This window comes from Chlorocebus sabaeus, chromosome 14 (assembly GCF_047675955.1).
Source record: "Chlorocebus sabaeus isolate Y175 chromosome 14, mChlSab1.0.hap1, whole genome shotgun sequence".
Taxonomy (NCBI): domain Eukaryota; kingdom Metazoa; phylum Chordata; class Mammalia; order Primates; family Cercopithecidae; genus Chlorocebus; species Chlorocebus sabaeus.
Genome location: NC_132917.1, coordinates 23,921,930 through 23,939,416, shown reverse-complemented (window position 1 = coordinate 23,939,416; position 17,487 = coordinate 23,921,930). Strand labels below are relative to the sequence as shown.

The window sequence follows — 17,487 nt, the reverse complement described above, 5'->3', positions numbered from 1 at the left end:
AATACATTTAGTTGCTTATAAATTTTAATTATAATGTACCATATGAATCATTAAGGAGTACCAAGGTATACTTTATCATAAATATTGCGAAGAATTTTTTTCTATATCCCTTTGGGTTGTTTAATAAATTATTTTGACTTTGTTAATGTGAGGAAAAATGAAAGATCACCCTAATTTCAGATGATATTTTTATTTAATAGTTACATAAATTTATAAATGAAATGTATAAGTCCATTATAAAGTTAGTTGAATAGCTGAGGTACATTTTATGTTTTGCTAAAAATATCAGTCTGATGTTAAATTGAACAAAATTCAGTATCTATTATGTTGAAGATTCTATAGTAAAGCCTGGAAAGTACAAGGATGAATGAAAGTTTCCAAAGTCCTCAGAATAGAAAGGAGCATACAATTGTGATAAATTATTTAATGAGGGAAGAAAACTAATTTAGAGTAGGACGTATGAATCCACAGAGATGGCAGTATTGCATCATCCTAAACATTGAGTAGGATCTAGCATAGTGACAGAGGAGAATGCACTTCTAGACAGAGGGAATGGAGTGAGTCAAGGAACGGGGGAACCACATGTCACCAGTGAAGCTGAATCATAGGTGTACTGTGGAATGAGTGCTCTGAGGTGAGCATAGGAAAGTAGTGAGGAGCATGTTGGAAAGGACCCTACTTTTATTGCAGCGTACCTAAACCTTGTAATCACTTTGAATTTTGTTAAATTAATTGAGTAATACTGGGAATGCCAATAGTAAATAATTGGTTGCAAATGGTGTTTCTGATCATCTCCAGTTTATGATATTAAGATCAAATTCCATGTTGGCAAATATAAATAAAACTGGAAAGAAAGAAAAAGGCTTAGAAAACCAAGTCACCAACTGTTCCTTCTAAGTAGTAACAATCACAGAAACAAAAATCAAAGGCAATATAAAAATTTAGATATTTCCCTTTTTTTTTTTGTTTTTGTTTTTGTTTTTTTGAGACAGAGTCTCGCCCTGTTGCCCAGGCAGGAGTGCAGTGGTGCGGTCTGGGCTCACTGCAAGCTCCACCTCCTGGGTTCACGCCATTCTCCTGCCTCAGCCTCCCAGTAGCTGGGATTACAGGCACTCGCCACCACGCCTGGCTAATTTTTTGTATTTTTAGTAGAGATGGGGTTTCATCGTGTTAGCCAGGATGGTCTCGATCTCCTGACCTGGTGATCCTCCTGCCTCGGCCTCCCAAAGTGCTAGAATTACAGGTGTGAGCCACTGCGCCCAGCCGAGGTCATTTGTTAACATTTATCGAGCATCTACTCCAAGTCAAGTACTGTGCTAGAAGCTGGGTCATCATGATAGAACTTGGCTTCTAGTACTGCTGTCTTCTGGATATTGAGTATTTCCATAACTGTGTACTTAAAAGAATTAAAGAGAAAATAATGTAGCAGATTAAAATGTTTCTTGTATAAAAATGTTAAAAAATATATTTTCCTATCTTGACTCCATTATCTAAATAACTGAGTGACTTAATCTCATTAAGCCTGGGTGTCTTTATCTATAGAGATACTAATATCTGTTTGTAGTTTTGGGTAATTCTTTGTGATAAAAAATAAAACAATTGAGAATAAAAGAAACTCTAAAGTTTTATGTTAAGTTAAATAACTTTTTTCTAAGGAATTATTAAATAATTGCTTCGTCCTTTACATCTTTTTATATTAGGTTTCCTGAAGGCACAAGGTCTTTCACAGCAAACTTATACAATGTCTTGGAGAATAACCTAATTTCTTTTTCACTTCTGTAATCTTAAAACCAGAATCTGCTTTTCTTTTACTTTATTCCCTACAGAATATATTGCACTTTATCCATATTCAAGTGTGGAACCTGGAGATTTGACTTTCACAGAAGGTGAAGAAATATTGGTGACCCAGAAAGATGGAGAGTGGTGGACAGGAAGTATTGGAGATAGAAGTGGAATTTTTCCATCAAACTATGTCAAACCAAAGGATCAAGAGGTAGTTTGGTATTAAAATAAAACCAACCCATCTGGTTAATGAGGTTTATACTTAAATTATTTTGGTATTAAAAATAAGATCAACCCGTTCTTGTTAATCAAGATTTATGCTTAAAACAGAGATCATGTTTATGGTTTTGATCAGTGGTATGTACAAATTTTCTAAAATTTTAATTTTCCCTGGTAATCTTGAATTTTATCATTGGCAAAAAAATCTGTCAGCTGTTTTCCTTGAAGGGACCAGGCTTACTTCATTTTTGTTTGCTAAATCCCAAGGCTAAGTAGTTTTTCTATTGGTTCTTTGAAGTAAAAATGTTGTTCCATGAAAAACTTAGTTGAGTGCACAATTTAGTCACACAAATGCTTTCCTTCAGACAACCGTCATACTTTAGTATGCAGCACAGATGTTTTAGGCACACTTCTGTTTACTCACACAGAATTTTTAAAAGGTATGGACTTGAAGGTTAAGATTTAATAAAATTTTTACTGCTTCATTAAAGACATTGTTAAGTGAAACTGGCTATGTTTTAGTTGGAGTGCATGGCAGTGAAGAACACTACTGTAACTTCAGTGTCATTCGGTGCCACTGCTGTGATTCACACTAAAGCACCAATGATTTTACCCACAATTGTAAATGTCAACACAATGAAGAAGACAAATAATGTCTTAGTATTTTTATGAAAATAGTTTTTATCCCACGGACCCCTGAAAGAGGCTCAAGGACTATTTCCAGGTTCTGAAAACCACATGCTGAGAGCCATTGGTGTAGTAGAATCAGACCACCTGGGTTGACTCTCAGCTGTACCACTTAGAGGCTCAGTGACCTTGGACAAGTTACTGTACCTTTCTGTGCCTCAGTTTCCTTCTCTGTAAAATGGAGATAACCATACTTAATAATGTTATTGTGAAAATTAAATAGCAGAACATATGGAACCTCTTAGAGCAGTGTCTGTTACACGGTACTCAGAAAACGTTAGCTTTTAACTGCCATCCGCTCTGCTTAATACTTGTACTGCAGCTGTGTTCACTAACAGAGCAAAATTCGTTTTAATCCCATCCCTTTTGTTGTTCAAATTCCTATGAAGAGGAAATGTGGTTGGGCCAGTTTATCCTTCAAAGTGAAACAGAAGTAATAGTTGCTACACAGGATAGAGGTTTTTTGTTCTTAGGTCAGATTTAGTCAGTTTGGGGGGAGCATGGTAAAATAAATAAATAAAAATAAAAACATTGTCTCCTGTTCATCAAGATCCATAGATAAGTCAGGATCCCTTAGAGAAAGCAGGAGCAAAATAACATATACCTTGACATATCCAGGACACATATGTTGTGCATAGTGGGCACTGGTGCTAACACCATTGATGAATGGGGTGCATTTGGCCTGGAGGGTCATGTTTAATATTTAAGTTTCAGAAAACAAGCTCTTCCTGTTGAGTCAGTGGTTGACGACATCAACCACTTGTATATAATGTTTTACATTAGCAGACCAGATCTCCTCATAAGTGTTGGATTTTTCACTTATTTGTTAATACTGCATGAGGTTCATTGTCATTTTCATCTTCATTTAAAGAAAAAGGAATGCTGGGAATTTGAAATCTCTAATTCCCATTAACCTTTGTACTTTTACTTCTGTATTGTTGGAAATAATAAAACAATATGGTATCTTTTCCTTGTAGAGTTTTGGGAGTGCTAGCAAGTCTGGAGCATCAAATAAAAAACCTGGTATGTATAGTAATGATCTTAAAAAAATTGCTGGCCAGGCGCGGTGGCTCAAGCCTGTAATCCCAGCACTTTGGGAGGCCGAGATGGGTGGATCACAAGGTCAGGAGATCGAGACCATCCTGGCTAACACGGTGAAACCCCATCTCTACTAAAAATACAAAAAAATTAGCCGGGCGTGGTGGCAGGCGCCTGTAGTCCCAGCTACTCGGGAGGCTGAGGCAGGAAAATGGCATGAACCCAGGAGGCGGAGCTTGCAGTGAGCCGAGATAGTGCCACTGCACTCCACCCTGGGTGACAGAGCAAGACTCCGCCTCAAAAAAAAAAAAAAAAAAAAAAAAAAAAAAAATTGCTAAAGTGTTTGCTCTGTTGCAATCTTGAATTCATAGTTTCTTGTTTGTCTTCTTTTCAGAGATTGCTCAGGTAACTTCAGCATATGTTGCTTCTGGTTCTGAACAACTTAGCCTTGCACCAGGACAGTTAATATTAATTCTAAAGAAAAATACAAGTGGGTGGTGGCAAGGAGAGTTACAGGTAATCTTCATTAAATAGCATCTATAAATTTTATTATAAAAGTACTGCATGTTCCATAAAAAAGATAAAATTAATAAACATTTTTAGATCGCCCATAATCACTCCACTTAGAGGTAATCATTATCAATATTTTACTGCGTTACATTTCCTTTAGTCTTTTACGTGTACATTTTTAGCGCAGTTGAGTTGATGTTATAAGTAACAATTTAAGGAATAATTTTCTCCAAAGACATAATTGTTTTCCAATAATGCATTCCTTTATAATTCAAAGATCAGGTTCTTAAAGGAAAGCACATCATCATCTTTCCCTGGGATAGTCCCAGGCTTGCAGTATAGCCTCTCGGAGAAAGACATGATCTAGGTGGTGCTGAGAAAATACTAGTAATTGGGCTGTCCGCGAGTGGTCTTATGTTTTTGAAACAGCAGTGCAAGGAAAAACAATATGGACATAGATGAACCTGGTTTTTTCCCTAAAATGTTAAGTTATTGCATGTGTTTTGATACAGGAAAAGAGTTCTTCTCTGACTTCTAAAATTTCCTTACTAGTTAAAACTAAAAAGCGTTTGAAGGATTGAAAGATGACAAGAGATATAATAACTATATTTTTATGAGTGATATATAATTGTAATATGGAGGATAAACATAGCTTCATTCTTGCAAATCGGGAGTCTTAGGATTCCTAAAGAAAAATGGGGGCTCAAATGTAATACCTTCTTGAATAACCCCCTGAAATTCCACCTTCTGATTTACTTTGAAGATGGACTGAACTAAGTGGGAAACATGACTCTTTACAAATTTTACTTATGACCTCCTGATTAATTATTAACAAAGCTCCAAGAAGTCGGGTGCACCATTTTAAGGGTTGACTTGAACTTATTAGGAGAACTCTAGAAATGTCTTTTTAGAATATAAATATTTTTGTGAAATACTCAGAGAACTCTGAGTCTGAAAGACCTCCACATAGACTTCTGCAGATGCTGTTTTCAGCAGCAGTTTGAGATGCGTGTTTTAGTGTGTCTTCCAGTTGTTTAATGTTGACTTGAAAGGCTAATGCTGAGTTTGAGGCCCCCAAGACCATGCTCATATCTGAAACCAATTCCAAGCTTGGGGGTCTCCAAGACTACTCTCAATTTCTGTAATTCACTAGAAGGACTTTACAGAACTCACTACAGCTGTTACACTCATGTTACAGTTTATTGCCAAGTTACAGCCAAGTTGAGAGACACATGGTGCAGAGTGCAGTAGAGTTCCAAAAACAGAGCTTCCAGTTGTCCTCTCCTGGTGGAGTCGTGAACAGTATTAACTCCTCCTGGCAATGATGTGTGACAGTACACACAGAGTATTGCCAATTAGCAAAGCCTTGGTGTCCAGGCTTTGACTGGGGTTTTGACTGGGGTTCCTCACATAGATATAGTTGATTGCCCATTTGGCTGAAATCAGTCTCCATCTCCTACCAAGGTAGAGCTGATACTGCATGACCCAAAGCACCCACCATACATCGCATTGTTAGATTTGGCATGGCCCAGCACCCACAGGTAAACTAAGACACTCTTACCAGTCAGGATAGTCTAAGGATTTAGAGATTACTTCCAAGGAGCTGAGGGCAAAGACCAGACCTCTGTTTAGGCAAGATTAAATTATTTACTACACATTTATGGTTTTTCTAATTTTTAAGTTATGTCTCAATGATTGTTTTTAATCTCATCTTTCAATTGTATATTTCTTTTGCTAATTTTATAGGCCAGAGGAAAAAAGCGACAGAAAGGATGGTTTCCTGCCAGTCATGTTAAACTTTTGGGTCCAAGCAGTGAAAGAGCCACACCTGCCTTTCATCCTGGTATGGAAGTGGGTTAATTTGTATTTCATTTTAGAGGAGTTTGTTAAAACTCAGCAACTTCTTACATTAGCTCACTCTTTGAAAAACATTAAAAATGTGTTCTTTCTTTACGTCTGCTTAAAAGTAACATGCCACTGAGAATTTTCTTTATGAAAAGTTCAGTGTAGGAACAGCCAGCTTATTCACTGATACTTGAACCACTTCAACTCCTTGAAATCTTTCAATGTGAAATTGTTACACCATCATACTTAAAGTGAAGTACTTCACTTGCATTGTTAACTGTAGTTGGGAAGTTCTTGTTTTTGTAAGACCAGGAATAGGGGAAGGAGGGTGAGAAAGAGAGCAGTTCAAGGGAAATTTTAGCCTAATTTTAATATTAAAATAATTTAAATCCTAGGGAGATTTCAAATGATTGACCCTTGAAGAAATAATTAATTTGTTTAATGTGTTATTTTGTTATTCTTGTGATAGTATGTCAGGTGATTGCTATGTATGACTATGCAGCCAATAATGAAGATGAGCTCAGTTTCTCCAAGGGACAACTCATTAATGTTATGAACAAAGATGATCCTGATTGGTGGCAAGGAGAGATCAATGGGGTGACTGGTCTCTTTCCTTCAAACTACGTTAAGATGACGACAGACTCAGATCCAAGTCAACAGTGTGAGTAATATTAAATTATTTACCTCTCACCTAGTATGAAACTTTAATATATAGCACTGCATTTATTCCTTTTCTGGATTAGATCCTAAACTCAGCATTCACAGCAAATGTAGATTAGTGTTTAAAGTGAGAAGAAACAAAAGGAAACTTTTTACAAGGTCAGAAGTTATACAGCTTTATTTTAAATACTTGCTAGCTCCAGACCTTAGTATTAGACTTAATCTGAAAGAATATATAATTTTTCCTACGAGTCCTTTGGTATGACTGCCATCTATACTGCAGCTTCTTTTCACTATCTTCCTCTTTTTCAGTGTCCCATGTTCTCTTTTGGTTTAATAAAAAGTCGCTAGTGGCCGGGCACAGTGACTCACACCCATAATCCCAGCACTTTGGGAGGCCATGGTGTGCAAGATTCCTTAAGCCCAGGAGTTGGAGACTAGCCTAGGCAACATGGCGAAACCCCATGTCGACAAAAAATACCAAAATTAGCTGGCTGTGGTGGCACATGCTTGTAGTCTCAGCTACTTGGGAGGCTGAGGTGGGAGGATCTCTCGAACCCGGGAGGTCAAGGCTGCAGTAAGTCATGATCTCACACACTGCACTCCGGCTGGGCAACAGAGAGAAACCCTGTCTCAAGGGGAAAAAAAAAAGTAGGTAGCAATTACCCTATCCACCTATTCAAAATTACTCTTTTAGCGTACAGAAGCCGTTAAATTTCCAACCGTCTCATTTATTTCTCGCTGTTTACATATCCATGTTGGAAGAAAATTAAAAATTAAATATTTATGACTGTTGCAAAATTCTTGTCAGGTGATTCTTTAGATACCCACCTTTTTCCACAAGGGATGTATAAATCAAGGTCTATTTCATTATTTTCAGAACAGGGGTCCAGATCTCGAAGTGTGAAGTTTGGTATTATATAAAATCATCTCTCTGTATTTACCTAGCCATTCTTTTGGTTGACAATAAATACAGCATTAGTAATAAATTAGGAAATAAATAATACTTGGAAATAACTTTTTACCTTTATGAAACGATTGTCACTTTTTCCCACTCTTTGATTTTTAGTTTTATTTTTAAAATATCTCATGATATATGTCTTACGAAATGTAAAATACTTAGCGTTTCATTTAAATTCAGTTGCTGAGAATATATAAATGGTAACCCAAACAAAACTGAGATACACTTATGATTCAGTGTAAGGATTATGAATATATACTATATCTATAATTTTGTGCATTATTTTCACTTTAGAGCTTATAAAGATAGTTCTGACCCTGGGAGAAACCTTCCCTTTAGATAAAGCAACTAAGTTTCCCAACTTGGAGATGGGAGGAATCCAGTTTTTTTGTGATTTGAATATTCCCAAAAATATTACAGGATTTCAGAAGTGATGAAGAAAATTGTAACTTGGGTTGCCTAATAAATGATCATTTTTAAGCTCTGCTGATGGTTTGGCAGTTCACAGTGGTTACTTAGAAACCAGTTTATCTAATTAGCTGTGGCATCTTTCTTGGTGTTGAGAATGGAAAATACTTTTCAGACCTACTGGGTTTGGAAGATTTTCGGCTAGGGATCCCTGAAGGCATGCCAGTGTGTCAGTACATTTGGTTTTATAGCATCTATGAACTAAAGTTAGGTTTTTCAAATATGTTGTTGTTGTTTGAAACACTTTTTCCAATTAAGTCTCATATAATAGGGAATATAAAGAACAGACAAAAGCCATTTGAAAGGAAGGACAGGACTGTGGCCCCATGTCTTATACCTTTCCCCTGCCTATTTTATGAAGGTCCTTTCAGTTTCCCCTCTGCAGATAATTTGAAGATTACTCTGAAGAAATCTACTAGTTCAAGGCAGTAACAATCTCCTTGGAAAGTAACTTTCCCAGAGAGTTCAGTGACAATTTTTTAATCCAAAAAGAAGCAGCATAGTTTCTGGTTGTCAGTAAAAGTTTAATACACTAATGAGACAGAAAATAGATTGATATCATCTGTTAGTTATTAGTTATTCAAGGACACATTTGTCATGGAAATTACTTTTGCCCAGAGAATGCTTCGTTTACTGTTTTAGTATGGGTAGAACTGGCAGAGCCTTAGTCCACCTGTAGATGAGAGAGATACCCAGTCTAAACGACGCTATCCAGTAGAATTTTATGCAATACAGAAAATAGTCTGTATCTCCACTCTCCAATACAGTGGCCACTAGTCACTTGATTGTCTGGAGTGTGGCTAATATGACTGAGAAACTCAATTTTTAATTTAATTTAACTTTAATTTTAAGCTGAAAAGCCACTTGTGGCCTATGGCTACTGTGTTAGACAGCACACCTCTAGAAGACAACCAACTGTAATGCAAGCCCTCCCTGAAATAAAACATGGAAGTAGCAGGGCTGGGCACAGTAGCGCACACCTGTAATCCCAACACTTTGGGAGGCTGAGGCAGGAAGATCGTTTGAATGTCAATATAGGGAGACCTCATCTCCACAGAAAATTTTTTAAAAATTAGCTGAGTATGGTGGCACATGCCTATAGTCCCAGCAGCCTGGGAGGCTGAGGTGGGAGGCTGCAGTAAGCCATGGTCATGCCACTGTACTCCAGCCTGGGTGACAGAATGAGATCCTGTCTCAAAGCAAACAAACAAGGAAATATTGAAAGATTAAAATAAGAAGAAAAAGAGTAATTGTCTTTCAGTCATTATTGACCTACACAATGATTTTATAGCTCCTATGTGCTTCAGATTTTACTTTTTTATGGGGTTTTTGGATTTTATGTTAACATTCTTCCCACTGTTCATTTAAGAAATTCATCATTTGGTATTATTTGAGTGTCTACTCTGTACTGACTAGGAGTACTGGGAATACAAACAAGAAAAGACAATCCATTCTCTGAAGTAGCTTTAGAGGTTAGTGGGGAACAACATTCAGATAAATATAACAGTTGCTGTAATGAATATTTATACAAATATGTTTTGGAAAAAGACCCCCTAAATCTTTATGGAGAAAGACGGCATGTTGTGAAAGATGTAACAGAAGATATTTGAGCTGGTACATGAAGGATAAGTAGTAATGGTTTGCTGGAATGGCAGATGTTGGGGATGCAAGGAGGAACTTATTATTTTCTTGGTCATTTTATATACTGACAGCTGGGAAAGCAAAATGTTCAAGAGGTTATTTTAAAATAAGAGTAGTTTCAAATTTCTCTTTATTATAAAGTTATTAGCAGTAACTTACCTATTACCTTGTTTCTGGCTGGTGTATGTGGGGTTTTTTTTTAGTTTAATCAGATCTTAAAAACTGAATACTTTATTGTTTTGCCTAAATGAATGGCTAAAGGCTTGTCATCCATCCTGGAATAAAAGGGCTCTCAATTCTGTAATTCTAAGGATAACTTCCAGAGAAATTCCTCTGAGATGGTTTATTGTTTCTATAAAACAACTGTTTAAATTATCTAGGAAAGTGAGGAGTACCGATTTTGTTTATTTGAAGTAATTTATCAGAAATTCAAGAGTCATAATTGCTTTTTCAAAGAAGATGAAGAGTAATGTTAATTATGTTGGTAGCTATGAATTTCACTCACATTATTTATATTAACCTATAATTTTAGTAGGATATGGTTCAGAAAATGTTTAATCCTTAAAGTCAGGAATAGATATGAGATCCTTGTTGTACCTACCCGGATTTTTATAAATGAATCATCTGTTTGTAGTCCTTGTAATAGTCAATGAAAGCTAGTTAAATTACAGATTACCATTTGTGTTTCTTTGGTCCTTATAAGTATTATTTTTCATTTTTTACATAATTAGAACTTTTTTTAAAATAGAGAATTTTAACAGTTCAAATTTGTTTAGTTGATGTTGCACGTTGTTACTAGTCAAATTTTATCTCACCCACCTAATTTGCATTATGTTCATTTTATTCCTCATTTTCTTTTTTTAGGACCCAATGTTGTCTTCCAGTTGTGAAAGCACCCCAGAGACCCACTATCCAAGTTTCACTCTAGCGTGGAGGCAGGGCAGGCAGCCCTGATCAAATATCTCCTACACAATTCGTTTACTTCGTTTGAATGTTAGAGCCACTTGTGATTATTTTTTTGTGTTTCTAACTTATAGTTTAAATTTATTTGTAAAAAGTTAAAGGATAGTGGGTCTTTGTGTGGCTTTCCCTGCTGTTCACTCTGGCATCTTTAGCATTTTTCTTCTTTTTTAATTTGATAATTGTAGGTCATTAGCATGCATATTGAGTTTGCCCTTATGTGGTGGGAGTTCAAACACACAAAGACCCACTATTTGCACAAACTATTCTTACTGGTTTGTAATAGGCTGCCATGCTTTTTTAATGTTATTGCAACATGTGTATTCATTTACAGAATTCAGATAAAATTTGCTTATGTTCTGCTATTATGTTTAATCTAATCCTAATCACAGTGAGCTCTTAATTCGCTCAATATGTGGTTTGCCCTCAAGTGCACACTGTTTATTACTTTGTAATATGCCACTATGAGTACTGACATTTAGATTTGTTTAAAGGCCAAGAACTGGAAACAGCCATGCCCTGTTTTCTGTGTATTCGGGATGGGAATAACAACATTTTGGGGGAGCTTTTTAAATCTCAGAGAAGAGGAAAGTGGCCTGCTCTGCAGGCATGTGCAGAATAGAGTGTTTCATTTGTTTCAGTCCCAAGAATGAGCCTTGTCCTATGGTCGTTCCCTTAGAATCTTTATGTGCTCTGGGCTGATGAAGATACTGCATCATGTGCTGCAGCGTTTATATTCTCTTTCAATGACCTAAAAAGGGATTATTTTTGAGGAATGAAAGGCTCCCATCGTTGACTGTGAGATGTGAAAAACCTTTCCTAGCTTAGAGCATTTATATCTACAGTCATTTTAAAGTCAGAGTTCATTGTTACCTGTTTTAATCAGGTGAATACATGTCCCAGTATACAAAAGGGCACTGGTCGACATTCTTCTTCATGTATTTAGTAAAGATCATAAGAAATCCTTTAAGAGTTTAAATGTCCCGGAAACAGACATGCAGGCTCTAGTCAAGAATGAATTAGAGTGAAGGAAAGCTATGTAACACCTGGCATTCCTCTGTGTTCATGGAGCTGCTTTGAGGCTCAGACTTCTCTGGCTAATACCTGTTCTTCAACCACATTGGCTACTTTGACATAGAAATTTACTTCTTTTCCTTGAATGGAAAACACTTTAAAAAATAATAACAAACATTATTATAAACTAATATATGTGAGAGTACTTAGTTGAAACAAAAAGGAGTTTTAGTAGACAGTATTATACTATATTTGAAAATCAAGGAGAAGTTTTTACAACTTAAAATGTTTACAAACTGCAGTGCAATCTACTGTTTGTGAATGTCAGAGTATCAGGAAAAGTGTATATACAATCACAGTCATATTTCCTCACAAAGTTATTTACAAAGAGTGAAATATGTTTGTATACCTCTCAGTTTCAGTTAGAGGCATATTTTGTGCAATATTTATGTTAATGTGCCTGTACATTATGAATGAATTATTTCAGTCATACATTGCCTAAATCATAACTTTATGATGCTTGGGAAAGAATCAACAGTTAAAACTTCATAAAGTTCTAATGTCTGTGTTTCAAAATACATCACATTATTAGGCTGTAGGGAGATACGTATGTGTGCTCCCTAGGGTGGCAATTTCTAGTTACTAGACCACCTCTATTTTTAGCATTTGGCATCCTCATGATACTTTTATAAATATGACATTAATAGGAAAGCAATAATATCATTTTACAGATGGAATAACAGATTTGCCTGCATTCACTGAAAGAGTGCAAAGATTGGGTCCTTGTGAATTCAACTGACTCTTTCAAATCGTATTAATTACCTGTTCTTGCCTTTTATTTTCTGAACTTGCTGCTTTTGCATTCTTTTGAGTTCAAAGACAGTTACTTCAAATCCATTTTTAAACCCTCGGGGTAGAAATCATACCACTGTTAATTAGCCACATTATTTTGGTCTAACGTTTTTTCTTTATAATTCTGAAACTGAGTTTATCTAATACATTGATGAATTATTTCAAAGGTATTTTTATAGTGCAAATCACTTCACTTTTACACTGATAAATATAAATTACTAGGAATGACCTTCAGATAGCATTTGGCATCTGTAACCAATCTGAAAATAATGTGTTCATCAGGTACCTATGGATTAAATCATATACTGGCATATTTAAGCTGAATGTCAGTCCGGAAAATAAATTTACTATATTAACTGAAATACCACTCTTTGTGTAGGTATTTTGTCATATATTTAAGAAAAAGCTAAAAAAAAATGGAAATCGTATGACATTTTGTCATATATTTAAGAAAAAGCTAAAAAGAATGGAAATCATATGACATAATAACTAAGTCTGTCTTAAAAGTGCATGCAGTCTTTTGCAATACCTCATTCAGCCAAGTATTTGTTCTCTTCCTCATTCAGTATAAGGCAGCTTTCAATTTTCTTAGAAGGCAACATTAGAAGGTTAGAGTTCATCAGAAACATAGAATTTTAAAATGTGAGTTCAACTGAATGAATTTGAATTTCTGTAGGAGGTAAAGAATCAAAATACCAAATTGCAATATATAATAATCACTTTTAAATTATTTGATTAAACCTTTTAGGTTTTCCAGAAATGAAAAGAATCAGTTCTAAAACCAAAGCTGATTTTTAGAAAATTTGAAAATGTAAATCAGCCCTATCCATAATATAGTTTCTCTAAAACTTTATCTTAATTTTAAAATAATATAACTATTAAAAATGTAACTGATATATAAATGTTTTGAAATAAAACATTTAAAAATATAAATACTGTTGTTTAAAAGAAAGAAACTGGGAGAAGGAAAAGTAGAGAAAGAAATGCCAATTCCAGTCCAAAGCTTTATTTGCCAAGTTTTCTTAGGGTGACTTTTACCAATTTATGAATTCTTGTAAGCAGAATCTATAATGGAAATACTGAAAGACTTGCCTAAAGTGGCATTATTGAATGCTGCTGTGATGCTACTGTAATGTAATAAATTATTAAATTGTTGCAAAGTGCTGTTTTTGCCTTAAAATTTTATTTTGTGTGTCTTGAAAACTATAGTATTAAAGGTATTGAGATTGTGCAAATGCTGGGCACGCTTGGCATGAGATAATCTGTTTTTATTTTTACAAAATTGTAATATAACTATGCAAGTGCGTTTATTAAAAGAACACAAACTATATTAGTTGTATTGTGTATTTCTTTTGAAACATTCTTTAAAACTTACTTTTAATGGTTTTTATTTAGTCATGATTAAATGTCTTTGGAATGTCTTTTTTTCCTTAATGTAGTCTCATGAGTACAGGCCAGCAAATTGTTTTATATCATAGAGGGCAAAAGAAATGTTTAAGTGGTCAAGATGAAAAGAATTTGTTTGGAGATAATCATATGTATCTCAAAAGTGAAATAAAGTTTGATTTTAATATGTTGTTGCTCACAAAAGTAAGGAAAACATAATCTAGGCTAATAATAGACTATTGTGTTTTCATAATTTTTACTGCAACTTTTTTCTAAAAAGATTGATGGAACTTACAAATGAATACTCATTGCAAATGTAGAGTAAGACCTTTAGTACAAAATAAGAGTTTATGTAAAAGCAGCAGCAGTGCATGCTTGGAGGCATCAAAGTTAAGCAGTGTTAAAGTTAATCGTGTTGGTGGTTATATAAGCCCTTGGGTGGAAAGAAAGATACGGATCTAAATCCAGTCCATCCGTCAACATCTAGCACAACCAACCTCTTTCCAAAAAGCCTTTCCTCATCTCTGGAAAGTTACTCAACTAACTTGTATTAAGTGTTTACATAAGGCCAAGCAGGTGCTGGAGATACAAAACTGAGTGTCAAGTGGCCATCGTCTTAGGTGGTACATAGTTCTTTGAGGGGATTAGGCCCATATGGAGATAATTATAAAACAGCATATTCAGCACAGTGATAGATATGTACCAGGCACTTAAGGACTGCATAGAAGGAATACCAAATTCAACCACAGATTGGTGAACGAGAGACTTGCTGGAGGAAGCAACTGCCAGGTCCATAAGATAAGTAGCAATAAGCTAGATTCGGTGGGTAGGATGGTGGAGTGTATGATAAAGACAAGAAACGGCATGGTGGGGAAGTGGGGAAGTGTCGTCGTAAGCATTTCAGTATTGTTAGAATGGAAATAACAGAGCCAGGAACTGTGAAAGTTGAGGCTTGAGAGGCAGGCCAAGGGCTGAGTCGGAAATTCTCTAGCTCAGCTGTATGTTGGAATCACTTGGGAAACTTTAAAAATCTATAGTCGCTGGGGTCCTAATTTAAATGGATTGAAGTTCGGCCTGATCATGGGGTCTTTCAAAGCCTCCCAGATGATTCTGATATGCATCCAAGGTGGAGAAAAAAATTATGAAACAGTTCTGAGGCAAAATTGGCAGGAACTGGGGATTGATGGGATATGAGTGTAGGTGGAAGTCAGTTATTTCCAGATTTGTGTCTTGAGGGACAGGGTGTGATAATGGTGCCACCAACTGCAGTGAAGAATTAGAGTTGGGGGAAGAGGAGGAGTTTGGAGCACCTATGAGATGTCCACACAGAAATTGTCAAGCAGGTGGTCAGATAAGATAGACAACATCAGATGTACACCACCTGGTGGAATGACATACATATGGGTAGTTGTGGAACCAGTGAAAGTAGATGAGATTACTTGGGAAGAAGATCAGACCTCCAAGAAGATCAGCAGTTAAGGGTTGGATAGTGAAAGGAACCCAAAGACGGGAAACAGGTTATATGAGAAAGAGATTGTTGTATTTTCACGATTTTAAAAAAAATAATGAAATTCTGGCTCTGCAACCATCTCTCACACCAGTAAAAAGAGGAAAAGTGCTCTTTTTTGAGGACTTCTTAGTCTATGTACTTTTCTAAGGTCCTTGAATGTATTACCTCTTCATTGTTTTCTTTTTTGAGATACAGAAATTCAAACAGATTCGATTATTTGTCCAGGGTTCCACAGCTAGTAAGTGGTAGAGGTAGTCCATGGTCTGGCTCCCAAGTCGACGCTGTTAGCCTCTACACTAGTGTGCCACCATCCCCTAATAATGAACTTCGGGAGTACAACCATTACTCATACCAGTGAAACGAAAGCAGGATGGTGGCTCATGCCTGTAATCCCAGTACTTTGAGAGGCCAAGGTGGGTGATTACCCTGAGCCTAGGAGTTTGAGACCAGCCTAAGCAACATGATGAAACCTGTCTCTACAAAAAAAATTAAAGATAGATAGATACATAGATACACAGATACATAGATGATTGATTGATAGATAGATAGATAGATAGATAGATAGATAGATAGATAGATAGATAGCTGTGAGTGGTGCTGCTGCACTCCTGTAGTCCCAGCTACTCAGGAGGCTGAGGCAGGCAGGTCAATTGAACCTGGGAGGTCGAGACTGCAGTGAGCTGAGATCACACCACTGCACTCCAGCCTGAGTGACAGAATGAGACCCTATGACAAAAAAAAAAAAAAAAGGAAAAATCAGAGATTGCACAGGGTTTTCTCTGTGTAAAAAGGACACACAGAGAAGAGTCAAAGAGTCAAAGACTGAACATAATAAGCAAGGACAAGACTCTATGACAATAGTATCCAGAAGGATAAAACTGAACTTAAATCACTTTTTTTGGTAATAGCTTCATTGAGATATAATTCACTTGCCATGCAATTAGTGGTTTTTAGTATATTCACAAAGTTGTCCAACCATTTCCACAATCACTTGTAAAACGTTTTTATCACCTCAGAATGAATCTCTGTACAATTTAGCTATCATCCCCATTTCCCTAAGCCCCCTCCAACCTCCAGCCCTAAATAGGCACTAATCTTGTTTCCATGTTTGCCTATTCTGAACATTTCGTATGTATGGAATCAAAATGTGTAGCATTTTGTGATTGGCTTATTTCACCTAGCATAATGTTTTCAGGGTTCATCCATGTAGCAGCATATAGCTGTACATTATTCCTTTTTATGGCCAAATTAATATCCCATTGTGTGTATATACCATGTTTTGTTTATCCATTCATTAGTTAATGGACATTTGGGTTGTTTCAACCATTTGGCTATTGTGAATAATACTGCTGTGAACATTTGTATACAAGTTTTTGTGTGAACATATGTCCGTGTTTCTTATGGATAGATATCTAGGAGTAGAATTCCCAAATCAAATGGTAAATCTATGTTTAATTTGTTGAGGACCTGCCTCACTGGCTGCACCATTTTCTATTTCCACCAGCAGTGTACAGGGCTTTCTGTTACTCCACATCCTCCCCAGCACCACTTATTATCTGACTTCTATTATAGCCATCCAGTGGGCATAAGGTGACATCTCATTGTGGTTTTGATGTGTATTTCCCTGATGACTAATGATATTGGGCATTTTTTCATGTGCTTATTGGCCATTTGTATACCTTCTTTGGAGATAGTCTATTCAGATCCTTTGCCCGTTTTAAAATTATTTGTCTTCATAATCACTTTCTTAAAATACTTTATTTTTTAGAGTAGTTTTAGGTTCACAGCAAAATTGAGAGGAAGGCACAGAGATATCCCATATGTCCCTTGCCCTGACACAAGCATAGCCTCCCCCATTAACACCCCCACCGGAGCAGTGCATTTGTTACAATTGATGCACCTACATCATGTCATTCTCAAAGTCTGTAGTTTACATTAAGGCTCAGTCTTGGTG

At 36.1% G+C, this 17,487-nt stretch overlaps 1 protein-coding gene across 5 annotated transcripts in view; it reads left to right on the top strand.

The window, feature by feature from the left end:
• Window positions 1-17,487, top strand: part of ITSN2 (intersectin 2) — a 152,977-nt gene that overhangs the window by 102,565 nt on the left and 32,925 nt on the right. For 4 of the 5 annotated variants that reach the window (XM_007971313.3, XM_007971318.3, XM_007971317.3 and 1 more), the window contains 5 exons: window positions 1,827-1,993; window positions 3,666-3,711; window positions 4,121-4,242; window positions 5,983-6,079; window positions 6,551-6,742. In XM_007971313.3, the coding sequence (XP_007969504.2) occupies window positions 1,827-1,993; window positions 3,666-3,711; window positions 4,121-4,242; window positions 5,983-6,079; window positions 6,551-6,742 (624 nt within the window). Of the gene's footprint in view, window positions 1-1,826; window positions 1,994-3,665; window positions 3,712-4,120; window positions 4,243-5,982; window positions 6,080-6,550; window positions 6,743-10,675; window positions 13,966-17,487 lie in introns of those variants that run through there. The other variant, XM_073022811.1, reaches the window with a different exon arrangement.